This window comes from Pimephales promelas, chromosome 13, assembly GCF_988280905.1.
Source record: "Pimephales promelas chromosome 13, fPimPro1.hap1.1, whole genome shotgun sequence".
NCBI lineage: Eukaryota > Metazoa > Chordata > Actinopteri > Cypriniformes > Leuciscidae > Pimephales > Pimephales promelas.
This window is the reverse complement of record NC_142781.1, coordinates 12,570,276-12,596,565: the sequence shown is the minus strand read 5'-3', so window position 1 is coordinate 12,596,565 and position 26,290 is coordinate 12,570,276. Positions and strand designations below refer to the sequence as shown.

The 26,290-nt window shown below is 39.7% G+C and overlaps 1 protein-coding gene across 1 annotated transcript; it reads left to right on the top strand.

The window, feature by feature from the left end:
• Positions 1–19,238: 19,238 nt before the first annotated feature.
• On the top strand, positions 19,239–24,391 carry zfp36l1b (ZFP36 like 1 zinc finger CCCH-type b). The gene is made up of 2 exons (XM_039692094.2): positions 19,239–19,439; positions 21,569–24,391. Exons 1-2 carry the CDS (start codon positions 19,389–19,391, stop codon positions 22,571–22,573), a joined length of 1,056 nt encoding a protein of 351 aa, XP_039548028.1. The 5' UTR covers positions 19,239–19,388; the 3' UTR covers positions 22,574–24,391.
• Positions 24,392–26,290: the final 1,899 nt, after the last annotated feature.

Below are 26,290 nucleotides of genomic sequence, written 5' to 3'. Positions count from 1 at the left end.
AGTCACATACTTTTGTATGAGTATGTTTTGGGCCAAAAACTTGTGAATTTTTCATTTAATCTTCAAGGAATTAGTTACGGCTGCTTTATATAATGATCAGATAATGAAAGCCTAAATTAATCTGCTCATCTTATAAAGCAATCATGTCTCTTCAAAAGACTTGGATCAAACCATGGCACAGTTCTGGGTGAATAGACGTTCAATGGAGGGACGGAAATCTCTCAGATTTAATTAAAAAGAAAATCCTAATTTGTGTTCTGAAGATAAACGAGGGTCTTGAGGGTTTGGAACGACATGAGAGTGAATGATTGACGACAGAATTGTACTTTTTATGTGAACTAACCCTTGTTTGGAAATGTTCCAAATATGTTCTGCTCCGAAAAAAAAAACCTTTTTGTCATAAATTATAATAATAATAATATTGTATATATTATATTGAACTATATGAAGAGTTCAGATGCAAAAGCCTCTAAGTGCCATTTGAAATTTTCTTCTAGAATGATCATTTTTATCAAGCTTGTATATTTAAGTTCAGTGATTTCGCTTAAATGGCAATGATAATTACCTATTAATTGTTATTTAAGTGAAATTAATGAACTTAAATATACAAATTTGATAAAAATCATCATTAAAGAAGAACATTTCAAATGGCATTTAGAGGCTTTTGCATCTGAACTCTTCATATATTTATATAATCTGTTTTATTTTGTGTTTCTTCCCCTCTTTGTTCACTACTGATGTATGAATGTATATCTTTGTTTCTATGCACCATTGATACATGTACTTGATGAATGGCATGGCGGACATCACTGTTTGTCCTGCTTCTCTCGTGAACCCTGGTCCACTTAACATGTGTTTGCTCTGTGTACTCTCTGGGCATTGTCCGTCTTCGCCCTCACCTGTGGCTCGCATTGGCCAGCGCTTCCCCTCCTCTATTTAGATACATCGATTAGTTCCATCTTATCTCACACATGATATCACAAAATACCCTGAGATACAGAGAAATCTGTTATCCAATTTCAGCTACATACAGCAGTGGGAAATGAGATGTACCGGGTTACAGATGGGACAAGGCTGGTGTGTAAATAGAGTGTGCACATGCTAACAGGAGGAAAGCTTCCTTCACTTCTGAGAAATTCAGACGAGAAAACAGCTGAATCTGACACTAGCCGCATGCTCGGCAGGTAAGACAGGTGCTCTGTTTACTGAAGAAACAAAGTCCCAGATATATACTGACCCAGTTCTTTCGCGCCTGTCCCACACCCTACACCACATGTAACTCTTTGTGTGTGCGACCGACCCAATCCCAAAGGCACCGTCTGACTTGCTCAAAGCTCAGTGTTTGATCTTGAATAGATGTAATAACCATAAAGTCTGGATTGCTTTAGTGCTCTTATCAGCTCATGAACACGTCTGGTTATGTGTCACGTGTCTCTGTAAGAACAGAGTATGAGTAGGCACAGAACAAACTGCACAGGAATGACTTACAACAATCAGAGAAAGTATATGACGGTGTTATGCAGGGATTCATCTAATGGTACACACACAGGGGAGTTTTTTTAACAACAAAAACAATGTATGCTCATGCTAAAAATGAAACTATGAGACTTTTCTTTTTTTTTTTCTTTTTTTGAGAATGTCTTGAGACCAGACCTGAGACTCTTTGAACCCACCAATCAGTGAGAACAACAAGTGTCTCGACACATAAAAAAAACAAAACAAATTAAAACAAAAAAACAATGGGAAAACAATTGAAAAACACAGCGGGTAGACAAAAAACACGTTTGGTGTGAATGGCTGCCTACCCAGCTAACAATTTTTTGGTAATTTCTGAAAGATACAGTTATCAGAACGCAATATTATACATTAATTCCGCCATTGACTGAATTTTTCTAATTTTTGACACGACGCTTTCCCACTATTGACAGAATTTTCCAGCAATCCATGTTTGAACTGTTATACAGTTTGGGCTGCTATTACGCATCTTCTGAAAGAGTAATCTCAGAATCCAAAAACAAGCAAAGAAGAAGCAGAAACAAATGATGGAAGCATTACTTACTCACATGTAAGATAAAGAGATCAACATTCAACTTATAGCGTATAACCTAAATTAAAACTGACCAGTGCTACTGAATGAAATCTCAAACCGATGAAGAGGTGCAAGTCTTTGACAAAAAAGCAATTTTCTGTTTTGAAAAAGATTGCATAAAGCTACAGTAGAGCTAAATGTGTTTTTTTTAAGCACTATGTACAGTATGTTCAGATATGCCTAATAAAATATATTATGGGGGCCACTGAAGTTTTTTGAAAATGATAATAAATGCTGGACCAAATGAAAACCTTTTAGACCCTTAAATAAATAAATGAATGTTTCGCCACTCATTATGCATATCTGGGTCTTTACAAACCATATGTATATCTAACACATCTCTACCTTTCATTATAATATAAAACTTTACAGAAATTAGAGTAACAATTACAGCAGAACAAAATCAAGCATATTTTGTTATCTTTTGGAGCTGGGAAGGGTTCAGTTTGAGCAGATGTTTTATCCCATCATCACTGTACTTATCAGAGCTCATTTCCCAGTACATTCAGCATCTGGATCATATTCGCCATCTCAAACAATTCTCAAAATAATAATTTTCAACATCTTCAAAATCTATATTTATCAGATCCACCATCAAGTGACAGTGACAGTAATATTTGATTGCGTTCAGTATTCAATCTTCAGTAAATCACTGAGTCATCAAGTTTTGCTGATGATACTTCCTATTAAATTGTTTTCTGCCTGCAGTGACTATGAGTGAAACGTCACTTCATCAGTGTGTATCACACATTGACATAAAGGAATAAGGTGAATTGCACTTATTCAGTCATCAAAGTTTCAATTATTGTATGTTACACACCTCGGTCATTAGTAACCCATTACAATATTTACAAAAAAATAATAGGGAAACATGCCTTACTTTGTAACTTTATCATTTATAATGATTTGATTGAGGAATACTAAAAATGAATGAGGACAAGGGTATACATGAATGACGTCCTGGGTCACTAAAGACCTGTATGCGTTGGTGGGGAAAGAGTTAACATCCCCAAAACATGTTTAAAAGTTTGTTAACATTATCATAACATTTCCCTAACATCTTTACTCCTATCATTTACCATGCTATACTTCAGTAATCATCCATTACTTCTATATAATAAGCGTTACAGATGGATTGACATCAATAATCAACATTATCAAGCCATGTCTTGTTTAATCTGTTATTTAATAAAAAAATTATCTGAGCACATTAACAATGTTTGTTTTACTGACTGAGAAACTACTTCAGGTCGTTCAGTAAGAGGCGATCTGAACCAATAAGCGCAGTCTCATCCCAAGACATCATATAACTGATGTCTTGGGACGTCTTTTGACCATACATCAACATCCGCTGTTTTAGGGTACCCTTTAACGTCGGTTAGATGACGTTATCGGATCCTAACCCTACCCCAGACCTAAACCTACCCCGTCACCTAACTGACGTTAAAGGTAAAGCGTCAGTTGTATGACGTCCCAGGATCGTCATGTAACTGACATTAAAGGGTACCCTAAAATGTGTACCCTAAAAACGTCAGTTATATGACGTCATGGGATGAGACTGTGTTAAACCAATGCGAATCGATTTAGACTGTTTGGTCAATTCATTGAAAAGAATGAACCAACTCAAAATACCTATCAATTCATGAACGGTTGGCATCGACAGGTTTAAGGGACACACATAATAACTGATGACATACTCGCATGGAAAGCGTTTCTCATGTCAGTCTGAGCGCTCATGGTACGCAGTATGCACAGTGTGTACAGCCATTCAGCTGCAGGTGCCACTGCATGAAAACATGAATAGCTATATAGTTTCCTGTGAGGCTTTGACTTGTGTCATACCTCAGACACTTCAAATAGACGGTGACATCATCTCGCCTCAAGTTTCGGCTATGTGTAAACCACAGGAAGACTGAGCTTAGGTCATCCACGACAATGACCTTGCAGAACGGCCATTTGGATACAGGCCAGGAAGATAAACAGTTTCTTTTGTTATTTGCATCAGACAGTACATTGCAGTTAAAGTAAATGTAGCGATAACAAGTTAAGTGGTGCAGAGGTTCTACAAGGCTGACATACAGTAGTAAACAAATAACTTAAAGCTAAAGTGTAGATATAAAGCGATGTGTGGTTCATCAGGGTGACGGAGGTGTTGCGAAACCACACGCTGTTGAATTTGGCAGCCGTTCACCGGTGCAAGGTTCACAGTCTCGCTCTGAAGTGGTGTGGTAGTAGCGATATAGGGTGCCAAAAAGTAAGAAAAAAGCATGATGGGAAATTACTTCATGATACCATAGGGAAGAAGGTTTCTTTGTCAAAACAATCAGTGTTAATTCATTTGTTTCACACATTAGCTCTGTCCAAAATAGCCTACCTAGAAAGCAAAGGAATACTCCAGGCTAGTTAAGTTAAGCTCAACCGACACCATTTGTACTGTAGCATAATGCTGATTATCACAAAAGTTAATTTTTACTCATCCTTACAATGCAGTGTCATAAACATTAAAGAGTGACCGTAACAATGCTGATTTAAACAGCTTTACCGTGCAAATAAAACAGTTCTAACAGAGGGGTTTTGTTAAAATAAGCGTTCCATTTATGCTTGTAAATCCTCTAAAAACTAACTATATGAGCTATTCATTTCCGTTGTTCATGCCCTGTAACTGTAACAGAGATAACATATTACTGTATAGGCCAAATCCTAAAATGATTTAGCATTTTAGCATTTCTAGTTCCATCGTCTTAAAGTCAAAGGGTTTTTTGAATGGGGTTTTGGTCAAATGCATGAAATATGGGTGTCTTGAAAAAGGCGGTTGCTAACAAGTGGTTGAATGTGACTAGAGGTTGTCGTGTACAATAACGTCATCAAACTGAACAGGTAAACTCATCTACTCACTAGTCTGCTTTTACAACCGTTGAAGTCATGTGACTGTTGTGCAGTTCATATAGCCTATGTTAGCTTTTGAATTTAGCCTACCTTATAGCCTAGCCTAGCTTTTGACTAGTCAATTATATCTACGATTGATTGTATCAAAATTCAGTTATGTTAATTTGTGAAGATTATTACAATGAACAAAACGTGTAAGAACCACAAGCTTATTTTGTTAGTCATACCATACTTTCTGCAATAATCCAAAAGCTAATATGGGTATTTGTCGAAGGAAAACAAGATGATGCTAATGTCCATAATTTTTGGATGATTACTACAGTGTTGTACAATGATGTATATTATTATTTTTCTGAGCTCTTTAACCGGTCATTCTATAGAAGTAGCAGGTATTAAGGACGAAGTTAGAAGTTCACTAAACAAAAATACGCTTTCAGGGTTGTAAAGAACGTTCCCATAACTTTCATTAATGTTCTTTAAAAGTTATGTAAATTATAGGGCAAAACGTTTAAATAATGTTTATGGAATGTTCACATAATAGTTAATATATTGTACGTTCTCATAATGGTGAGGGGTGGTGTTATTTTTATTAGCTGAACGTTTTCAAAATGTTAGCATAAAACGTTCTGAGTACAAGCTTAGGTCACGAGTTTGAAACGTTCATTGAAACGTCCTTACAATGTTATTTTTACTGGAACATTCTCATGTCACAGAGATAATGTTCTGAGAACAACATTCTTGGAACGTCTTTATAATGTTATTAATACTTGAATGCTTTTGGAATGTTTGCGTAAAACATTGTGAGAACAATTTTAAAGAAACGTCCTTAGAGTGTTATTCGTCAAAGTCTAAGTCCATTTTTTGTGTAGAGCTTTTCATAATAGACCTTGTTTCAATGCAGCTTTACAGAAAATCATGATGTTATTATGTTTATCATTTCTTAAAATCTTAATGCCTTGTTGACGCATTTAGCAGATTCCCAGGTCAGGGAATGTTCTCAGAACTTTAGCTAACGTTCTGGCAAGGTTCTCTCAAAGTTACGAAAAAACTTTGTTTGAGGGTGGGATGGAGAGAGGGGACACAAAAGGAGAACGAAAAGGCAGGAGAGGGCAAACAGAAAGGCAGGCGGCCAGGACGGAGCTGGCAGTGCAGGGGACCAGGGTGGAGAAGACCCTTTGGGTGGCCATGGCGGAGAAGACAGAGGGAGGAGCCATGGAGGAGGCAACAAGCCCAGGCGATGCCGAAAATCCAGCAGGACATGGCAGGGCTGTCAGTTCAGGCGACTGAGGTGCAGGCGGGGACACAGATGGGGGTGGTGAAGGCAGAGGGAGTGAGGACCAAAGGGGAACTGAAGGGAATGAGGAGTCCAACTGAGCCTGGGGGACAAAAGGACAAGGTGAAGCCAGAGGAGTGCACTCCAGAGGTGAAGGAAGGTGGACGAGTGACCAAAGAAAATCCAGGGGGATGAGGGAGCCTGGAGTAACTGGTGCACTGATGGGCCACGGTTGAGCAGAAGGAGCAAGGGGACGTGAATGGACTGATAGTCTGAGGCGGAGTACTGGTCACGGAGGTTGGAGGTGGAGACCGGGGATCAACCGACCAGACTTGAGCTGCAGGCTGGTAGATCCATGGCGACTTGACCTCGCTGAAGGAGAGTAGATGAGGGGCTGAGGGGCTGACAGGCAGAAGCGGAGTAGAAGAGGAGAGGACTAGAGCGGTGGCCGATGGAAGGAGCTTGGAGAGGGAGGCTTGGAGACATGGAGCACAGACTAGGCAGGGCTGAGGTGGAACGCAGGACCAGCGGTGAAGGCTCTGGGCTAGATGGAAACAGCGGCGGAGGCTCTGCGCTGAACGGGACCAGCGGTGAAGGCTCTGGGCTGGACAGGACCAACGGTGAAGGCTCTGGGCTGGACAGGACCAACAGTGAAGGCTCTGGGCTGGACGGGAATAGTGGTGGAGGCTCTGCGCTGGACGGAACCAGTGGCGGAGGCTCTGCGCTGGACGGGACCAGTGGCGGAGGCTCTGCGCTGGACGGGACCAGCAGTTAAGGCTCTGGGCTCGACGGGAACAGTGGTGGAGGCTCTGCGTGGACGGGACCAGTGGCGAAGGCTCGGCAGGACTAGACAGGACCAGCGGTGAAGGCTCGACAGGTCTGGGCACAGGCTCGGAAAAAAAGTAAATTATGTCCTTATCATCCGGTTTCTGAATGAGGACAGGAACAGGAGACACTGGACAGGCGGTCTCAGCGGGACGAGAATCTGGAAGGCTGGGCACTGCAGGGCTGGCAGGATGTATTCCAGATCGGGAATCAACGCTCTCCAGACATCGGACAACGGTCTCCCTCCAGCTGAGTCCGGTGGTGCCTGGAAGGTCGATCCGATGGTAAAAGGAGGCCCCAAGCTGGAACAAGGTACACAACCTCTTGTCGTCAAGGGTGCTGTGGATGGCAGTGCGGACAAACCCCTTGATGAACGAGAGGAAGTGTTGGCTTTTCTAAGCCAGTACGATAACTCTTACCCCATCGCCCATCTTAGGGTGGCCGGTTCTTCTGTCACGATGTGGTGTTGGAGAAAGACAAGGCAAGCAGGCAGAAGATCCAATATAAACTTCTTTACTAAATATACTTTAGGATAAATACAGACAGGCAGGTTACACACACAATAACATAATCAAGAATTAACTAACACATGTGAGACAACTGAAGACAAACAAGGAGCGGGAAAACTGAACAAGGAAGACATGTGACAGATGAAAACAAAAGGACAGAAGAACATAACTGTGACACTTATATCTAGTAAATTAAAATGTTTCTAATAGTTAAGTAATCCAAAAGCACATTTCTCTATAGGTCTCAGAGGAACTGAAATCCAAGTTAATTAAACCATTTGACCCAATGTGTGTTAGCTATGATTTTTTTTATTACTGTAATCCATTAGCTTAGCAACATGCTAACATCCACCCTATAGTCCTTAGTCAGGGTGGACGCCATATTGAATTTTATGCGAATGTAAATGAAGCAGTGATGGATAGACTTGCCACCTGTACAAACAACTCACTTTCCCCTAAAAAAAGTTTTTGGAAAGATGTTCATGAGCTGAACAATTGTCACTGATATTGTCTACATAGAACAATCCTGTTGAATCACTCCTGAGATTTCAACCAGACAACTAGGCTTGACTAGGTTTTAAGTAAGCTAACACTTACTGTACGTTGTAAGTTTATATCTTCCTATTAAGCCACTATGTCACTGTAAAAGAAAACAGATCAAATATACTAATTTAAACACTCTAAAAAGAATCAAATTGGGGCAGATCAAAACCAAGAGAAAGAAGAAATCTGCGTCACTCATTGTCTAGCTTTATCTCGCTGCTCTTGTCCTGTAGGGCTTAGATTTCAGGAACGGGAATAAATAGGGATAATCTTCCAGCCACAAAAGAGAGGCTTCCCTTTCATGTGAGGTGAAATACTAGATCTCCTCGAGTCCAGCTGAAGCCTGGGGAACTGCAGATTCACTCCTGACTACAGAAGAGTCTCGTAGATGATCCCCAACCTCACGTGTTGATTTCCCCTCTGGACAGTGACGGGAGCTGCAACTGAACAATGGGGATTGTTATATCACAAATGCAAATACCACAAAAACAATGCCCTGGAAAGAGTCAGTGACCTAAATGCATAGGGACTGTCAGCTGATACTGCAGTGGGAAAAGGCCCTAAGAATAGGACAAAATATAATTTCGTAAAAACAGGATGACAGTGTGTTACAGTAGATATATCTAAACTGCTTTGCACACAAAGTTACTTAGTCATTTTAAAAAAATGTTTGATTTAAAAGTATGATTTAAACTATTGTTGTAGTTTCTTGGTGCTCTGAGCAGTTTTGTAGAGAATCACTAGGGTGTTCTGGGCGATTGCTGAGTGGTTGCTTACATGACCTAAGTCAAAAGAGTGCAAGTCTCTAATTTGAACTGATTTGAGGTAACAGACAGGATGCAGAGTTGTATTTCACATTTGAATTAAAGGAAGTCAAATTAAAATGATTAAAAGACATTCACAGAACTTGTAGAGTAGTATGCATAAAGTATTGATTGATAACTCATTAAAATGTTATCATCTGCACAACAAAACGGGTATTTAATTGCATTTCATTATATATATATATATATATATATATATATATATATTTGGTTAAAGGATTAGTTCACCCAAAAAATAAAAATGTATTTACCCTCATCAAGACTTTTTTCATCTTTGAAATTTACTCTCATTTTTGCCCTTCCATTGAAAATCAACGATTTGTTCTTGCATGTCAAGAAAGTACAGTTAAGCTTCTGTTTATCATATTTGATTGCGTTGTTCAATGTTTGTAAGGTGATCGTGCCTCTTCTTCAGGAGTCTTGGATTAAACTGCTCAATATTTATACAATAAAATATCTTCACGATTTTTTGAGTCTTCAATGAAGGGACAGAAATCTCTTTGGTTTCATTTAAAAATACTTTTTTGTTCAAAGATGAACGAAAGTCTTATGGGTTTGGAACGACATGAGGGTGATTATTGGATTATGGAGTTTGATTTTTTTGGGTGAACTATCCCTTTCATATACAACCATGGTGGAAAATTATATCCCAGACTGCTCTAATTTACCGTAAAGTCTTCAAATGGTGCCAAACAGTTATCTCGGTGTATCAATGTAGTGGACATTTTGTGGTCATTGGTTTTGTTTATGACCTTTATAAAAGCTCAACTCTTCCCTTGAATTTGTTGCATTCAGGGTATGAAAGTATGCTTTCAGCTTACGTTTAATGAACACGTCATGGTCCAAAGGTAACAATGCTGCAAACTAAATAAAATAAATTGTACTGTTTTCTTGTACCTTGTGTCATTATCAACCAGAACATAGTGTTTCGGCACAGAATTACTTGCAGAGATTGTTGTAACTGATTAGTGTATTTGCCTATGTTCACCTAACAGATATTTTCTCACCAAAAGATTCAATAGCTCAATGCAAAACAGATGAATGTAATACATTTCGTGATCCTCTAAATCTGCCTTTGTTTTTCCCTGGATTTCTGCAATTTAACAAGAGTTATAGGGTGGTTTTTTGATGCTGTTTCAAGCTATGCTTTTGACACGCCAAGGCTCCTTTCGGCCGAGTTATATGGCTCTTTCATTTGCACTTGACTATCCTTCATTACATAAAACAACATGGTATGTTGTTACACTCTGAATCAGTCTTCCAGTAGGGGTACAGTAGAAATACTTTAATGGGGTTAGTTCATCCAAAAATGAAAATGTCACTATTTACTCATCCTTCCAGAGTGAGGCATGTTGCATGAAACTGGTTTCGGTTGCTACCATGCAAATTTTATGTTATTTCGCGCAAACTGTTTTTTTGGGCTCAAGAACGTGGATTATTTTTTAGATAGTTCACTGCCATGGGAACTAAACTGCTCTGGAGAAAAACTGGACCCACACAGCAACATAATGTCGGTCCAGATCCGGCCCACATTTGCTACATGTTTCTTCTGGTTACCAATCAGCTGCGAGCAAAGTGACATACATCTGATGCAATGAAGCCACTCCCTCTATACTGTACATCTTGCTCCAAATTAAATCTGTTTATACTGAAAAATTTGCCTGTCTTGCCTTCTATTTATTATATTACTCCTAGTTATTAATCAATGTTCCATGTGATTGCTTGTTTGCCGCATGTTACGCTTCAGAGTTAATTACAAACTCTGGATCAAACCCTGCAATTTTTTCTTACCAGGATGTTGATCCAGGATCAACAAAATATGTTGACCCAGTAACGCGTCTAACTCTGCAAAACGTGGACGTGCAAATGTTGTGAGCCTGCTGAAGGTTGGATTCGTATAATTAGTCAACTCTAAACTTACTCGGAAACTCAGAGTTTGTTCAACTGGCTTCTTGCAACAGGCCTCAAACCTGTGTGACTTTCTTTCTACACAAAAGGTGGACTTTCGAAGGATTCACTGCCCACTCAAATTTCTATAGTCAATAAAGTACTATGAAAGTGATTAAAATGTGGCTAATTCGTACGGTTTGTCTAAACCCACATGATGGGTAGGTTTAGGGGCGGGTTCAGGGGTAGGTCATTTGTACGAATCTGGTCACGCGTAAAATATGTACGAATTACTGTACGTTCACACCGCCGCCGACTTGAGCTTCCAAAGCGGCCGGAAGTCATTCATTTTCAATGGAAGCTGGCTTCTCTAAGCTGCAAGGAGCGTCAAAATCCTCGGCGTCGCGTTTTGAGCGTCAATCAGAAAGTTGAAAGAAGCTCAACTTTATGGTAATGAGCTGTGACGCGGTTCAGCGGCAAACGCCAGCAACCAATCGGAATATAGACGTCCTTCGCGCTGGCTGATTGCGGAGAAACACACAATGTAAATTTTCGTTCCTACCAAAACATTAGTTCCGAGAAAATGGAAGAGAGGCTAATGATCGCCGTTGCTGTGATTCCTGCTGGTTTGGTATCATTTATGACATGACGTTGTTTGCTTATAGGGACGAGCGCAACTTTTATTTGAAATATTTACGAACGCTCATTTTAAAGCGGGAATGCAATTAATTTGCTCATGGTAACACCGAATTGACCGCAAATAATAATAATAATAGCTATTTTTTCCCGACCAAATGTGACCAAAACGGTTGTAAAAATGTTTTCATTTAAAAAGGTTTCTTCAATGTATTGCTTGTTTGTTTCTGTTTATTACATTTCATGATGTGAGACTTCTATTCTCCCTGCAACGTCAGAGATTTCAAAGCATCCAAAGCATCAACAAGCTTCCCCATGCTTTTTGACAAGCGTCCTTGACAGGGCGGCCAGAGTTTCTTCGACGCTCAAGTCGGCGGCGGTGTGAACGTACGGTTAGCCGACTCGTAAGATTCGTACGAATTGCTGTGAGATCAGGCTGGCAGTACTGTGCTTGTTCATTGTCTATGTTCTCTAGTGTCTCCTGTTCCTGCCAGACGCCTGTCTTGTTTTCCCCCACGGGGAGTTTTTGTTTGTAGCTTTGTTTTCTTTTTACCTCTTATTAAAATATCCATTGTTCCCACATTTGAGTCATCGCTCTTTTTCATCAACCCAGACAGTGACACCTTCAGACCAGTTTTATATTGAAAACAGTTGCCAGGACATTCTTCTAAAGTACACTTCTTGAGTTCCACAAACTGTGTTAAAGAAACACATATGGGTTTGGAATCAGAACAACATGAGTTAACTGTGCCTTTAAAACGAACTAATATGAAAAATCGGAATTCATGCTTTGAATTGGTTCATGGAGGCATGAGTCAAAATTTGCCACAGTGTTAAGCTCCACAGAATGCACAGAGGCCACATTTCATCACTCATGAATGTTATAGTAGCATAGTACTACTTTGTTTACTGTTCTCTCTTTATATATATATAAAAAACGCCCACATCCTGGTCCTCCATCCAATCTCACACTGAAGACGGCCTGCTCAGATTACATCCCTGAGAAATGCTTTAGTCACACCGACAAACGCCCGCACAACATTCCAGCAGCGTGACAAGGCACACGTACTCCTCCTACTCCCTCTCTTTCTCTGCACTTCACTCTTACTTTCACTCCTTTCAAATTACCTACTGTTGCCTTTTCCTGTCTTCCGTCCCAGTGAATAAGGTCCTTGTCCATTTCCAGCTATCGTGGGCTGTGTTTAATTCTTCTCTGGTGCTTAACACTTTTTTAAAAGGAATAACTCAATGCAGATAAACAGCTTTGCAAAGAAACACCCTTAAGCTTTGGCCTGAGTGTCATTGGGTTCGTCTGAGACTCGTTTAGTAATATAAAACATCTTGTGAGGTTTAATAAAGCTCAAATGTTGCTTTTTTTAGTTTAGGAGACTTTGGAGGTGCATTTTTGGGGAGATCTTGGTTATGTTTGATCGAACTATTGAATTTCTTTAAGAAAGAAGATAATTTTCAAATGTTTGCTTGTTCATACGATGAAAGTCAATGGGGTCAATGTGGTTTTGGGGTACAGACATTCTTCCAAAAAATCTTCTTTTATGTTCAACAAAAGAAAGCAAGTCATGCAGGCTTGAAACAACATGAGGGTGAGTAAATGATCATAGATTTGTTCCTTTAGATTCAAATCTGTGACTTTTGATAACACATTTTGATATCTCAACAAACTCGGAGCCAAGTTTGCAACGTTTTTGAAAACTCTTCCGAAACGTCTCCATTTACGCTTTACGGTGTTTATCACACATGCCTGATTTCTTGCAGCTTTAACAAACATTTCTGGCCTACACAAATCACACCAGATGTGTCCATCTGTTCCAGTTCCTTAAACCTCCCAGATGTGGTGGGGTCTCTAGACACAACAGTTTTGGCGCTGTACAAAAATGTTGTGTATGACAGCGACCTGGATTGTGAAATGATCTCTTTTCTGTATACATAAAACGATATATGAGCGTAATAGTCATAAGTGCACAGAGCACAATTCCACGATCAATCATATTTTAAAACACGAAGCCCTTATCTGGCCAAGGGCCTCTTGTGAAATAACATTCCGCAGTGTGTGAACCAAAATAAATCACCGCACTCCCTTTTCCCCTTGATTTTTGTTTTCTCTCGTTCCCTCTATCATACATGGGTAGGCTATGTGTACAATGTCAGCAATGAGATGCAACAAGTTGCAACATTCTGGCATAAAAAAAAAACACTATTGAGAATTAAACCAACTCATTTTCAATAACAAAACACATCATCAGTCTGGGGAAAACTACAGTTCCTGCCAAGGTCTCTGGGCTCTGGGTACAACAGGGCAAAAAGTCCATATGACTAAATACTGGTGAAGAAATAAAATGAGTGCAAAAAGAAATTGAATTTTTAACCCCTTCAATCCCAAATACCATCCCTCAACTTATTTGCATTAACAAACATTAGATCATGGCTCAAACAACCCTAAAAGTCATAGGTTTGATTCCCAGGATTGATTTCGTAAGCAAATTTCTTGAATGCAAAATGATAAAAGCTTCTGCCAAATGTAAATATGACAGTTACTAATTGAATGAATCACAAAGTTAAAAATCATAATCAAGTCTTTTGTCTCAAACACGCAACAGGCTAATTGTCATTATGAATCGGCAAATAAATAAATACTATTAGTTACGCCTGTTCTACTCCTCGTTAAACACAAATATGTAATCATCCAATCACATGGCATTGACTCACAGAATAATCTCTCGGGTTTACAGAGAATGGTCAGAAAAAGAGTAAATATCCAGTGAGCAGAAGCTGCTGGTGAAAATGCCTTGATGATGTCAGAGGTCAGAGGTGAACAGCCAGACTGGTTGGAAAGGAGGAAACAGTAACTCAAATAAAAACGCTTTACAACCTAAGTCTGCAGAGGAGCATCTCTTAACAAACAACACAACAAATCTTGAAGCAGAAGACACACTGGCGACACTCCTGTCTGACAAAAACAGAAACGGAGGATACAATTCATCCAGGATCACCAAAACTGGACAGTTGAAGACTGTAAAAACGTTGCCTGCTGAGTGTTGTTTAAATGTTAAATCAAAATGTTAAATTGGTAGCGATTCGCATCTCATTCATGTTTTTCGATGACCTGCTTACGCCCCATTCTGGTTAAAGTGTTAGTTCACCCAAAAATGAAAATTGAAAATGAAAAAAAAAATAAATAAATAAAAACGAGAGTTCAAGAGATTTCCATGACGCATGCGGGAGAACTGAACTGAAGTAGTTGAAGGAGATCGCAATTCTCGCGCATGCGTCGTGGAAATCTCTTGAACTCTTGTCTCAGGCCTACAAAGAAAAAAAGGAATAGTCGAATAAAGTCGTTATTTTTGTTTGTTTTTTCGCACAAAAAGTATTCTCGTCGGTTGAGCCACTGTAGTCACATGGAATATTTAAACATTTTCTTCAATGACTTTCTGGGCTGTCAAGTTTCAATCCCTTAGGGTGCCTATGTAGTAGTGATCCACCCCTCAAATTTAATCAAAAATATCTTCATTTGTGTTCCGAAGATGAACGAACGGGGTTGGTACAGCATGGGGGTGAATAATTAATGACTTAATTTTCATTTTTGAGTGAACAAAACCTTTAAGGTTTAATGGGGTTTGTTTGAGGAGAAACTTTGTGATTCTTTTTTTTTTTAAAAACAATCCAACAGTTCATACGAATTCGCTACCAATTTGCAAAAAAAAAAAAATAGAGACATAAACAAGATAGCAAGATATAAGGGACAGCAGTAGGAAAGCTAATAGTCACACATTTGGATGGCAGAAACATTTCCTTCAGAATGGGAAAAAAGAAGTTCAAACTGCAGATTATTTGAATCCGTCTGAGCCCGAAAAAGCAGTTAATTCAAATGGCTTTCAGAATTAACTATAATAAACTCACTGCAAACATGAACCCAATGGCACCATGGTTGGAGCAAAGACATCTGTTAGGAATAAGCATCAAATGATAAATCCCTGGTGCATAATAGATCACTAACACACTAAAAACAACAACATGTGCATCATCAGGATAGAGCAGTTATGACGTTGACAATTAACTCATTGTACTGCCTTCATTAAATCTGAGAAAAACTGGTTCTGATTATTTCTGAAAGACAAAAAATGTTTTTCGGATGACTCACTATGAGTAAAGACGGGCATGGCTTTGGTGCCTCGACATTTTCAGGGATGACGATTTAGACTCGAGTCATGCGCGGTCGTGGCCTGCTGCGACCTGTAGAGCATCAGTATCATGCAACTGTGATTTGAAGCCATCTCCAAGGCCACAGCCTCGGCCTCAGATGCCCATACCGAGGTAAATCAGGACACGGTAGATGATTATAAGCATAAGCCATGAGCGACAGCTGCCTGGGGACACATTCTCCGGTTTCATATCAATGCATGAACATAAGTGGAAGTCCTTTCACACAGGTTTGAATCTAAAAGCTGTTTCACATTAGCAATGCTGCTCTGAAATAGTCTCTAACCTGAAACAGCTACACGACTATAACCGCAGTTTCTGAACAACACTCGGGCGCCACAAACCTAGCCCTTGTTCTGTTACTTTCCATTTCCTCTGACACTTTTTACACTTGGGAGACATGAGAGAAGGAAACGTGTGCATCTTTACATTAGAGAACGTCTGTACAAAGGACTATCCATCTCTTTTCTTGTCTTGTTCCCATATGTTGCACATTACAGGCTAATCACATCCAGACTTGGAGCCATGGAATGTCACCACCTTGCTTTTGGTTTTATTTTCCATTGCGCGTTCTGCTCGCACAGGAACAATCATATCTGACTCACATTCCGCTGACTTCACTGAATAATTTCAGCAATTAATCTCGGAGTTATTGTCATAAACGGAATAGGAAGCAAAACATGACCTATGGTCACGAGCGGGGACTATAACAGGACTAGTCCCTGCGGTCACCCACCCAAAAGACAAACAAAACTTCATTTGACTTGGCCGTTTGTGCCGGTTCAGGTTCTGAGTTTGTTGGAAGTCCTGCTCAAGTGTGACCTTTTGTTCTGTAAATTCAGTCACATCCAGAACACATACTTTTATTGATGTGAAAAGACATCAAAAACAACAAATGGGCTGTTGGGTAATTGTAGGGGCTCAATTGAGCGGAGATTATGGTTTTCAAGTGCTTCGGGGAAAACAAATTTTCCATGGAACAACCTTTTAGAAGTCCAAAATAAACTCATCCCTCATTTATCCCTAATAAAATGGTGAATACCTGAAAACAGACCTTCCCACCAGATACAACATGAAAAAACAGAACTGTCTTCCCAGTTAAAGTCCTAACACAATCCTTGAGTGTGATAAATGGTAGGCTTTTTTAAATATTTCCCTCCAAAACTGAGTCCAGGTACAGCATGTAAGTAACATTGTATCTTTTTTTTTACGGTGGCTACAGTCTTTAGCGTCCTTGTTAGTGTGCATGCCTCTCACGCTGGAGACCCCGGTTTGAATCCCACTCGGAGTTGGTCGAGTAAGACCGGTTACATGTGGTGCCGTGACCCGTATGGGGATGAAGTTTAAGGGGTGAGTGTTATGTAGGCCAGTAAGAGCTGTGCGTGTAAACCTCACTCCCCTGATCTCAAGAGGAGCCATAGCGACTGACACTAGTGGCTACGGTCTTTAGAGTCCTTGTTAATGAGCCTGCCTCCCAGGATTGAATCCCGCTTGGAGCGGGTCGGGTATGACTGGTTACAGAGTTACAAATTATTTAACTGAATCACAATGACTTGAAGGAATCGTTCACCCCCAAATGAATAAACTATCCCATGTTTCATTTAAAATTGGTTTGGATTACGAGGTATGGACTACTTTTTATGATAATTTAATGGTGCTTTTGCGTCATTTTTTTTAATGTTTGAAAGTTCAAATCCTCATTTGTTATATATATATATATATATATATAAAACACAGTTTGAGACTGAGAAACGCTGTTGAAAATGGATCGGACCGAGCAGTACAACATGCTTGTTGTCAATCATCAGTAAGGGGCGTGTCTACTCATGATGGGGGAGGAGAGAGAAATTTAAAGAAAGACTGTAGAAAGAGAGATGGCTGAGAGACATTACAAAAGCGAAAAATCACTAGAAAAAGAAGGGTTATGATCAGGCAACAGCTTTAGGACCTGCATTAATTTTAGAAAAGCTTTCTAGTGCTGGAGAGACCGAAGCGGGAAGGCCAGAAAACAGACACAGGGTCCCGTTGTTTCTGCACCATATGTGAGTAATTCTTCCAAGGACCAAGATATGCTGTTGTAGCGTTAGCTAGTAACAGGACAGTTTTGAGTGTTGTTGTTCACCTGGAAGTGCAGAGAAAAGCGCTATATAAATGTAATGAATTATTGTTAATATTATATCTTGTGTACTGTATGTTACATTTTTGTTCTTATCGTTTGTTTGTCATCCACACTATTTTTTTTTTTTTTTTGCGAAGCATTATTTTGCTTCACTTCATCTGTGATAAAGCGACACATGGGGGTGGAGCAATGAAGGGAGTGGTATGTTTGTGTGAGTTGATTTTAAATATCAACAATGTTTCTCAGAAATTGCTAACTGCACCTTTAATTCTAAATACTGATGTTCTGACTTTTGTAGTTCATCAAACAATTCATTATGTACTTTACTCGCTGCTATCTCTTTCCAAACCTGTCTGACTTTCTTTCTTTGTGGGACACAAAAGGAGATACTTTGAAAACTAAATGGGATCCAAATGATTGAATCCTGTTGAAAACAAAACATTTTTTAAAAATCTTTTTCTGTGTACCTCCATTAGAAAGACAGTCATAGGTTTGGAACAACATGAGAGTGAGTGATCTACTGCTTTAAAGTAACTTTTATTTTATTAGCATTCTGCCATGAATACAATATCTAAGCATGATAACTAAAGTCTTGATATACAAAACAAGCTAAAATAGACTTTGAAAAGCACTTCTGTGAATACTTTGTATACAGCTAAGGCTCTGATAAAAATTGAAACCGAAGGTCAGGGTCTTTGGCGAGGGACGTTGCGGTTGACAAAGCATCGAGGACAGGAGGTCCTGATGGGTCAGGCTCAGCTGAATCTGCAGAAATTATTTTCGGGTAATGTTTGGAGAAAACAACACAAAGGAAACCAGAAACTAGAGACATGCTAAACATGCCAATGCCTGGGTTTACAGGATCAAGACCCTGAAAGCAGCAAAAGAGAATACGCTGCTTTATTTTGTCCAGCATGAACTATACTGTGCGTCCTTTTCATCAATCAATGCCTTTAAGTTAGTTGGCCTCATTAAAATAATAATAATAATAAACTTAATCATTAAAGGTAAATGAAAATGAAGGGCAAAAAAAAAAAAAAAAACAATCTTTATGTACATAACAAGTTTTTCACTACTGCACATTTCAGAGATTTGAGACTAAATTCCATGGTAAATACAAACTAAATAAAAATGACTAAATCAACCAAAATAATGGTATATCTTTCACGTTCCCTTACTCATACATTTGTGTTGTTTGATTTAAATATAACAGCTTCGTTTGGAAAGCACTGAAAGGGTTAAGTAATGCTCGGGAAGAACTCCAGGCTGTGATTAAATGTATGGTAATGAAGTTTCGTAGAAATGAAGTTTCGTAATCAGCTGAGTCTACACCACGTCAAAGCGCCAGGCCAGAGAGACGTGCGGAACAGAGGCGTGGCCTGGAGCAGCCCCGCCCACTCCGCCAGGAAGACTGCGCAAGTTTTATAAAGGATATGCGCGCAAGTTTTGGCAGGACAGAGGGGGCTCTCTGCGGGGCAGAACTATATCAAAGACCCTTCAAACACAGGAATACTCGCGCCGTGCCTTAACAAACCATCTGTTTGTCAACTTTTAAGTATTTTCAACAACTCCCGAATCCACAATGACTGCAGCCGTCGTGTCTTCTTTCTTCGATTACGAAGTGACGAATAAGGTAAACCATATTTTTGGGGAAGTAAGTTTGTTTTTAGCATTCAACATGAGTACTAAACAGATCAACATCTCATAATAATGCAGCAGTAGTTCAAGATGCTGCTTTCAACATCGATGTCAAACTTTTCAGGCTTATGTGTGTGTGTGTCTGTGTGTGTGTGTGTCTGTGGGTGAGTGAGAGAGACAGACGCGCGCACACACACACACACACACACAGAGAGAGAGAGAGAGAGAGAGAGAGAGAGAGAGAGAGAGAGAGAGAGAGAGAGAGAGAGAGAGAGAGAGAGAGAATCTTGCTTGTGAACTTTATCTAACGTTAGTTTTGTGCATCTCATGATCTGCAGTCAACGATTGCTAATCGATTAAGGAAAGCTAATAGATTAGATTAGTTACATTCATCTACGTTTATGCGTCATTAGTTAAATATGCTTCACATAAAGGTTTGCATTATTTGCTCTAAATTCGATTATACAAAACAGGGAAGGCCACAAATCTAGATTTCATTTGGATTAAAATGAGTTATCTAACATGGGTTAGGCTTAGCCTAATCGATTTACTTTTATTGACCTTTTTTAACGGTAGCAGTTCTAACCTAAAATTATGGCAATTTTATTGATTTATCGTATTACTTTAGTTGCACACATCTTTTGAAATAATCTAGTGGTCATATAAAGATCTTTATTAGCCATGCAATTGTATTGTGGACATGAAATCTTAACTGTCACGTAGAAGCACAATAGTTTTCAGCAGCATGCTTTAAGGGGCGTTTTACGTTTCATACACAACTGTTGGACGGAATGAAACTAAACACAAGGAAGGTCTCGAGATTTTTTTTTATAAAGTTAAACCAATGTTAAAAGGATTGTTTGACCCCAAACCCAAAAACTTACTCACTCATACCATTCCAGTGTTGTGTTATAGGGATAGTACATCCAAAAATGAAAATGTCATAATTAACTTTCCCTCAAGTATGTTCTGCTGAACACAAAATCATATATTTTGATGAATATTTGTAACTATTGACTTTCATAGTATTTTTTTTTCCTACTATGGAAAGTCAATGGCTACTGTCAAATGTCTGGTTACCAATATTCTTCAAAATATCTTCCTTTTAGTTCATCAGAAGACTCATGCAGGTTTGGAAAAACATCACAGCGAGTAAATGACATAATTTTCTTTATAGGGTGAACCATCCCTCTAAAACAAAAGGAGTTGATAGTCTGATGTCATTAGGTGGCATTTCGCTTTAATCGAAATTGCTAATTGATTTAAACACCTATGTTTAAGCAAAAGTAGTTGGTGAGCAATATTGTGATTCTTCTGAAGCCATCATTCATTTTAAACATAGTGTTGCGATCACATGACTTGCGAGAGCCAGTAGTGTATGGTATCAGTTATATCCACCCTATAATGTCACATAATATTTTAATTGAACCAACTGCTAATTATGTTTGAGAGTTATTACTGATGGGAATATTATCAGCCAATTACAACTTTAATTTCTCACCATGTGCTGTAATTTTACCAAAAAAAAAAAAAAAAAAAGTATTGCTCACCATTCAGCATAGAATTGCATGGGGCAAGTAAATGACACACTTTTTGCCATAAAACTTGACACGCCACTTTTAAAAAACTGACACTTGGTGAACAAGATTAAAAAAGATGCAACAAAATGGCCAAAGTGTGACCAACCTAGAATTCAAACATAGTCTGAGTGGTCATTTTTTATCATCCCCAATACAAAAAATTAATTTTTATTAAAATGCATATTTTCCCTTACCTTATAGAAAGCCAGAAAAAGTAACGCGGTTTTGTAACTTAATAAGAGTGTTTCGTAGTTATTGGTTAAGCAATAAATCATCACGCTAATGTGCACCATTTCACATGATACACGAGTCTTGCGTATTCGGTTTTATGACTTAATAAACCTTTCACTTTTAAAGAGATTGCTGTGTGGGTTAAAAGTGCTGGGTCATTAGTGTTATCTCTTAAAAAACAGACCTTAGAGCTGACCTGAAGACAGAAAATACCATCAGCATGTCATAAACTCCCACTGGTGGTATTTGGAGCAAAGCGAGTCAACAATCATGCCAACTTTTTGAGACATTGTTCTGTTTACTTTATTTTCAGAACAATAAGATGATGACCTACAACAGTCCCCTCTCCAGTCCCCATATACAGTCTGTCCCCTCCACCGGTGCCAATTCCCCCTTTACCTCCACCGGGTCCCTGCTGGACAGGAAGGTGGTGGGTACCCCTTCAATGGGACTCTACCAGCGACGGCACTCGGTGTCTGTTACCAGCTCCAAATCAATGCAGAACCAATTTATTAACAGTCTCAAAATGGAAGGCTCGGTTTCCATGAATGGGAGCAGTAACAACAAGGAGAACCGCTTTCGTGACCGGTCCTTCTCAGAAACCGGAGAGCGTCTAAGGCCGAGCAACATCACGTGCATTAGTGCCAACGGAAACAGCCAGATCAACTCAAGCCGCTATAAAACCGAACTCTGCAGACCCTTCGAGGAGAACGGCACTTGTAAATATGGTGACAAGTGCCAGTTTGCCCATGGGATGCACGAGCTTCGTAGTCTGAATCGCCACCCCAAGTACAAGACCGAGCTCTGTCGCACCTTCCACAGCATTGGTTACTGCCCCTACGGGCCGCGCTGCCACTTCATCCACAACGCCGAGGAGCGCCGCGGACCCCCTCCGCTCTCTGCCTTCAACAAGATGGAGCGCCCACGCCTTCATCACAGCTACAGTTTTGCCGGTTTCCCAAGCTCAGGTGGCTCCCAGGACAGCCCGACCTCTGTCACACCTCCGCCCATATTTTCCACCGAAGACATCAACGAGTGGCCCAGCAACCCCTTCACTTACTCGAGCCAAGAGCTCGCCAACCTGTTTGGGCCTAGTTTAGGTGGCACCACTGTTCCTGATCTGCCCGGGCCTCACTCACCCACCGCACCCTCCTTCTTCAGGCCCATGTCCGAGTCCCCACCAAGCCCTCCGGACTCCCTCTCCGACCAGGAGGGCTACCAGAGCAGCCTGGGCAGCCAGAGCGGATCCGAGTCACCCGTGCTGGACGCGACACGTCGCCTCCCCATCTTCAGCAGACTCTCTATCTCTGATGACTAAAACCTGGCCCTCAGAGATCTCAGGCCTTGAGAGGGACAAAGCAAAGATAGAATAATTTTCCTCCTAGCGATCCCTTCCTGTCCTCGGTTTGTTTACAGCAGAGAAGTGGAATAAAGTACAGTGTTCTCGTAGCCACTGAGTCAAATCAGATACCATATTACCCTGTAGCGTCGACTTTGAGCATATCTCACCCACGTCTTAACATGCCTGATGTAATGCGAAAACCCCCAGAACTGTTCGCCTCTAGGCCCGCTCAAACGTTGAGGTCTCGGAAACCTCAGTGGAACGTGTTAAACAAATCCCTATTGCGTTCAAACTAAAGAGCATAGTTTTTTCCTAAATTGTTCAAGGATGCTCTTGTTCAAAGAATCTACTGAATATTATTGCAACGATGTGCTTTACACACCTGAAAGTGCCACTTTTCTTGCAGAAAACTCTCGCCGGTAGATCGTCGGGACTTTAAGTGCCTATCAAACAATTTCTTTCCTACTTTTCCAATCTTGGAGATCTGGGGTAGAAAACCCATCTTAGATTTGTATGATTCATATCATTCAGAGAGATATTTGTGCGTCTAGTGGTGCTAAATGGTAATTATCCCTCGAACATGTGATCCCTCACGCTAAAATAGTGTCTGCTGGTTGTTGGATTATGTAAGAGAGAACATGTGTGAGAGACAGGACGTCCTTCCTTTATTCCTTCTGTTCATATTACCACTAAAGATGTGACTTCAGTGGCCACTAATTGTTTCGTTGTAATCGGATCGTTGAAATGTTCGACCATTAATTCAATATTGTATTTCCCCTATTACTGTTGTTATAATATAGTTATTATTGCATCATTACAATTATTGTTGGTATTTTCTGTTTTCAGACGGAAAGTTTTGCTTGTCAGTGCTTATTTAACTTATCAAAATGTATTTATTGCTGATTGTAAGCATTTTTTTTATTTTGTTTGTATTTATCTGGATAATGAAACAATAGAATATATTTTCCTTTATGTTAAATTATGATCTTCCGTATTAATCGTAAGATTGTGAAGACCTTTTTTGTTAAGTTTCAACAGTTAATATATTATACTGCAATGACATTTTGTAACTACATTTTGATTTATTTTTAAAGTGAAGCTTAATTTAAAATGAGAATGCAAGAGGATTGTTTTGCATTTATTTATTATTTTTCTCCCTAATGTTGGACTGCAGTTTCAAGATGTTTATGCCTCTGTAATCCTTTATTATTTGGCTCCGACCGTCTAGAATGTAAACTGAGTTTTCTTGACAATAACAGTCCTGTGCCTGTGATTTTATAAATCTGATGTTTAGACTGGGATCCTCTCACTAAGACTTCTTTTGGTATGAACAAATCACAGACAATAAATGCATTATAGTACCAATCTCATGACCCCCGCGGTGGTCCAAACCTCTGATCTGACATGTCTAAAATGGACGGCTAATAAGGGAATTGTGAAATATGCATTTGTGTATTTATTTTGCCCGTTTCGAAACCATGTTACGTACACCAGCAAGCATGTGTTGTTTTGATTTGTTATGACTCAAAATTCTTATTTATTTACAGATTTTGGACCACTTCTTCTTGCTAAGTGCCTAACAGTACATTCCAAGAGTCTTGTACCTTGTAGGGTTGTAATCCAGAGTTCATTATATAGATTTTTAGTGGAAATTCGAGGTTAACAGGATTGACATTGAGAGAGCTACATTTGAATGTGTCCTATGTTAGCAGCAATTGCTGTTCACATCAATATGTTTTCTTTTGTAATGACAGATTGCAGTTTAAACCAATAAAATACCTATTTATAAGCAAACCGACATCGTGTTTTATTTCCACATGAATGACAAGCTTGATAAATGTGACAAAAGAACCAAGAATGACTCTTTCAGAACAGTTTTTGTAAGTTTGGCATCGCAAGGGTAATAAACTAAACTAAGAAATGCAAACAGCTGTGCTTATTATTCTATGCCATATAAAGGGGGGAGGGGGGGCTAAACCAGCTAAAATGCTCGAAATGCTTTCCTGGAAAAGTGCTCGTACACAGGAAATCAAAAATCTGTCCCGGCCCAATAGTAAGGATGTGAAAGCCCCTAAACTATGTCTTTCCTTGGCACTGATGTCAATGGCTTTTGGAATCTGTGGGCTGCTTTCAAAAGTACTGGCAATGACTGGACTACTAGATAGAAAGAACAGGCCTCTTGAGAACAGACAGTTTGTTACTGTAGCAACAGTCAGGAGGGGTCTACGTGTTTGCTCCCTACGTCACTAAACAAGCACTGTCAGTCCTTGCTGGGTTGTAGTTTAATTTGCCTTAGAGAGAGAATACCAAGCTAAGTTCCTGAGGAAAGCTGTGATCATGAATAGAATCACGGCAGATAGGAGCCAGATAGCCATCTGTGTAGTAGAAATTTTAGCATTTTCACTGCTTTAGCTTTTGGTCTTGGAAAATTAATTTAAAATTTAAAACCTTTCAGTACATATTTCATTCAAGTAGCTGCCTTTATATTTTAACTCTTTCCCCGCCAACGTTGGGGGGTCTGTGGCTTCAAAAAGTTTAAAAACCCCTGCTTTATAGTATAGGATTCATGTTAGGTCTCAATTTAGAGACTTTAACATTGCGTTTCTAGGTGAAGCAATCCATTAAAAAACAAATTATGCAGCAAAGCATAACAGCAATCCAGTATTTGGGGTTGTCACAATTGGTGAAAGTGTTGTTGCTGTTTAAAAAAGGTATTCTGTTAAGATTGCACACGGCCATCGGTGTCTATGCACACCAGGGCTGTGGGTCACTGGGCCTTTAAGAACAGACGCGAGAAAGGCCAAAGTCGCAGTTGAGCAATACTCGCACCATAGACTTTGCAATTCGTCTATCAGCTCTTTTTGAGTGTTTCAGAGTGCAATGAGTAAACAAAGAAGAGTTCACAATGTCAAAAAAATTGAAACGATTTATTCTAATGTGTATATAAAAGGGGCATTTTGGGGAGTTTTGAGCAAGGGGAATGTGTGGTTGTTGGTTTAACCTCAAGACTAAATGAGCCAAGAACAAAACAAAAGGTTCTGAAACAGAACTGACTTCAGGTCATGCGTATCCAGTTGTATCAATTCAAAAGCAAACACTGCAAAAGAATCAAGGCTAATTTTGAATATGCTGATATTCGACAGAAATCATTTAACAGTGTTATCTCTAAGAACAATAAAGCCCCAAGCAATGTGTGTGCATGCTGTGGTTGGTTTGTATTGTGGCACTCATTGAAAGCCTGATGTGAGGGATGAGTACAGATCACTGTGGATTTTAGACTCATGTCAGAATCTCATGACTCTCTGCTCTGATTTTTAAATTCCCTATGAATGTATTATTCTCCAGAGCCTTCTGCTTTGCAGGGAAAGAAGGAGTTTATTTGGAAGGGGGGAGAGTTTTCCTCCCCTCGGTACAGGCACAGGCACAGGCAGCGATATCGCCACAGGTCAACCATTAAATGATCTGTCAAAACATGTGAACTCTCAGCCTATCAGCCTGCTTATGGGGGGAAGGGAGGAGAGATATACAGAAAGAGGATGAAAGAGAAAGACAGACAGAAAGAACACCTACTCAGCATTGCGGAATGGGTAGTCAAAACTGACTTTATCTGCTGGCGGAGAGAGCAAAAGATCGTCGTTTGCGCTGTCAGCACAATCTGCTAATGAAGCTGAAATAATTAGAGATTAGAAGACC

Excerpts from the sequence above, each read along its gene's own strand:
- zfp36l1b (XM_039692094.2), top strand. The coding sequence starts at position 19,389 with ATGACTGCAGCCGTCGTGTCTTCTTTCTTCGATTACGAAGTGACGAAT. Across the intron at positions 19,440-21,568 it reads ATTACGAAGTGACGAATAAG|AACAATAAGATGATGACCTA; the intron begins GTAAACCATATT and ends CTTTATTTTCAG.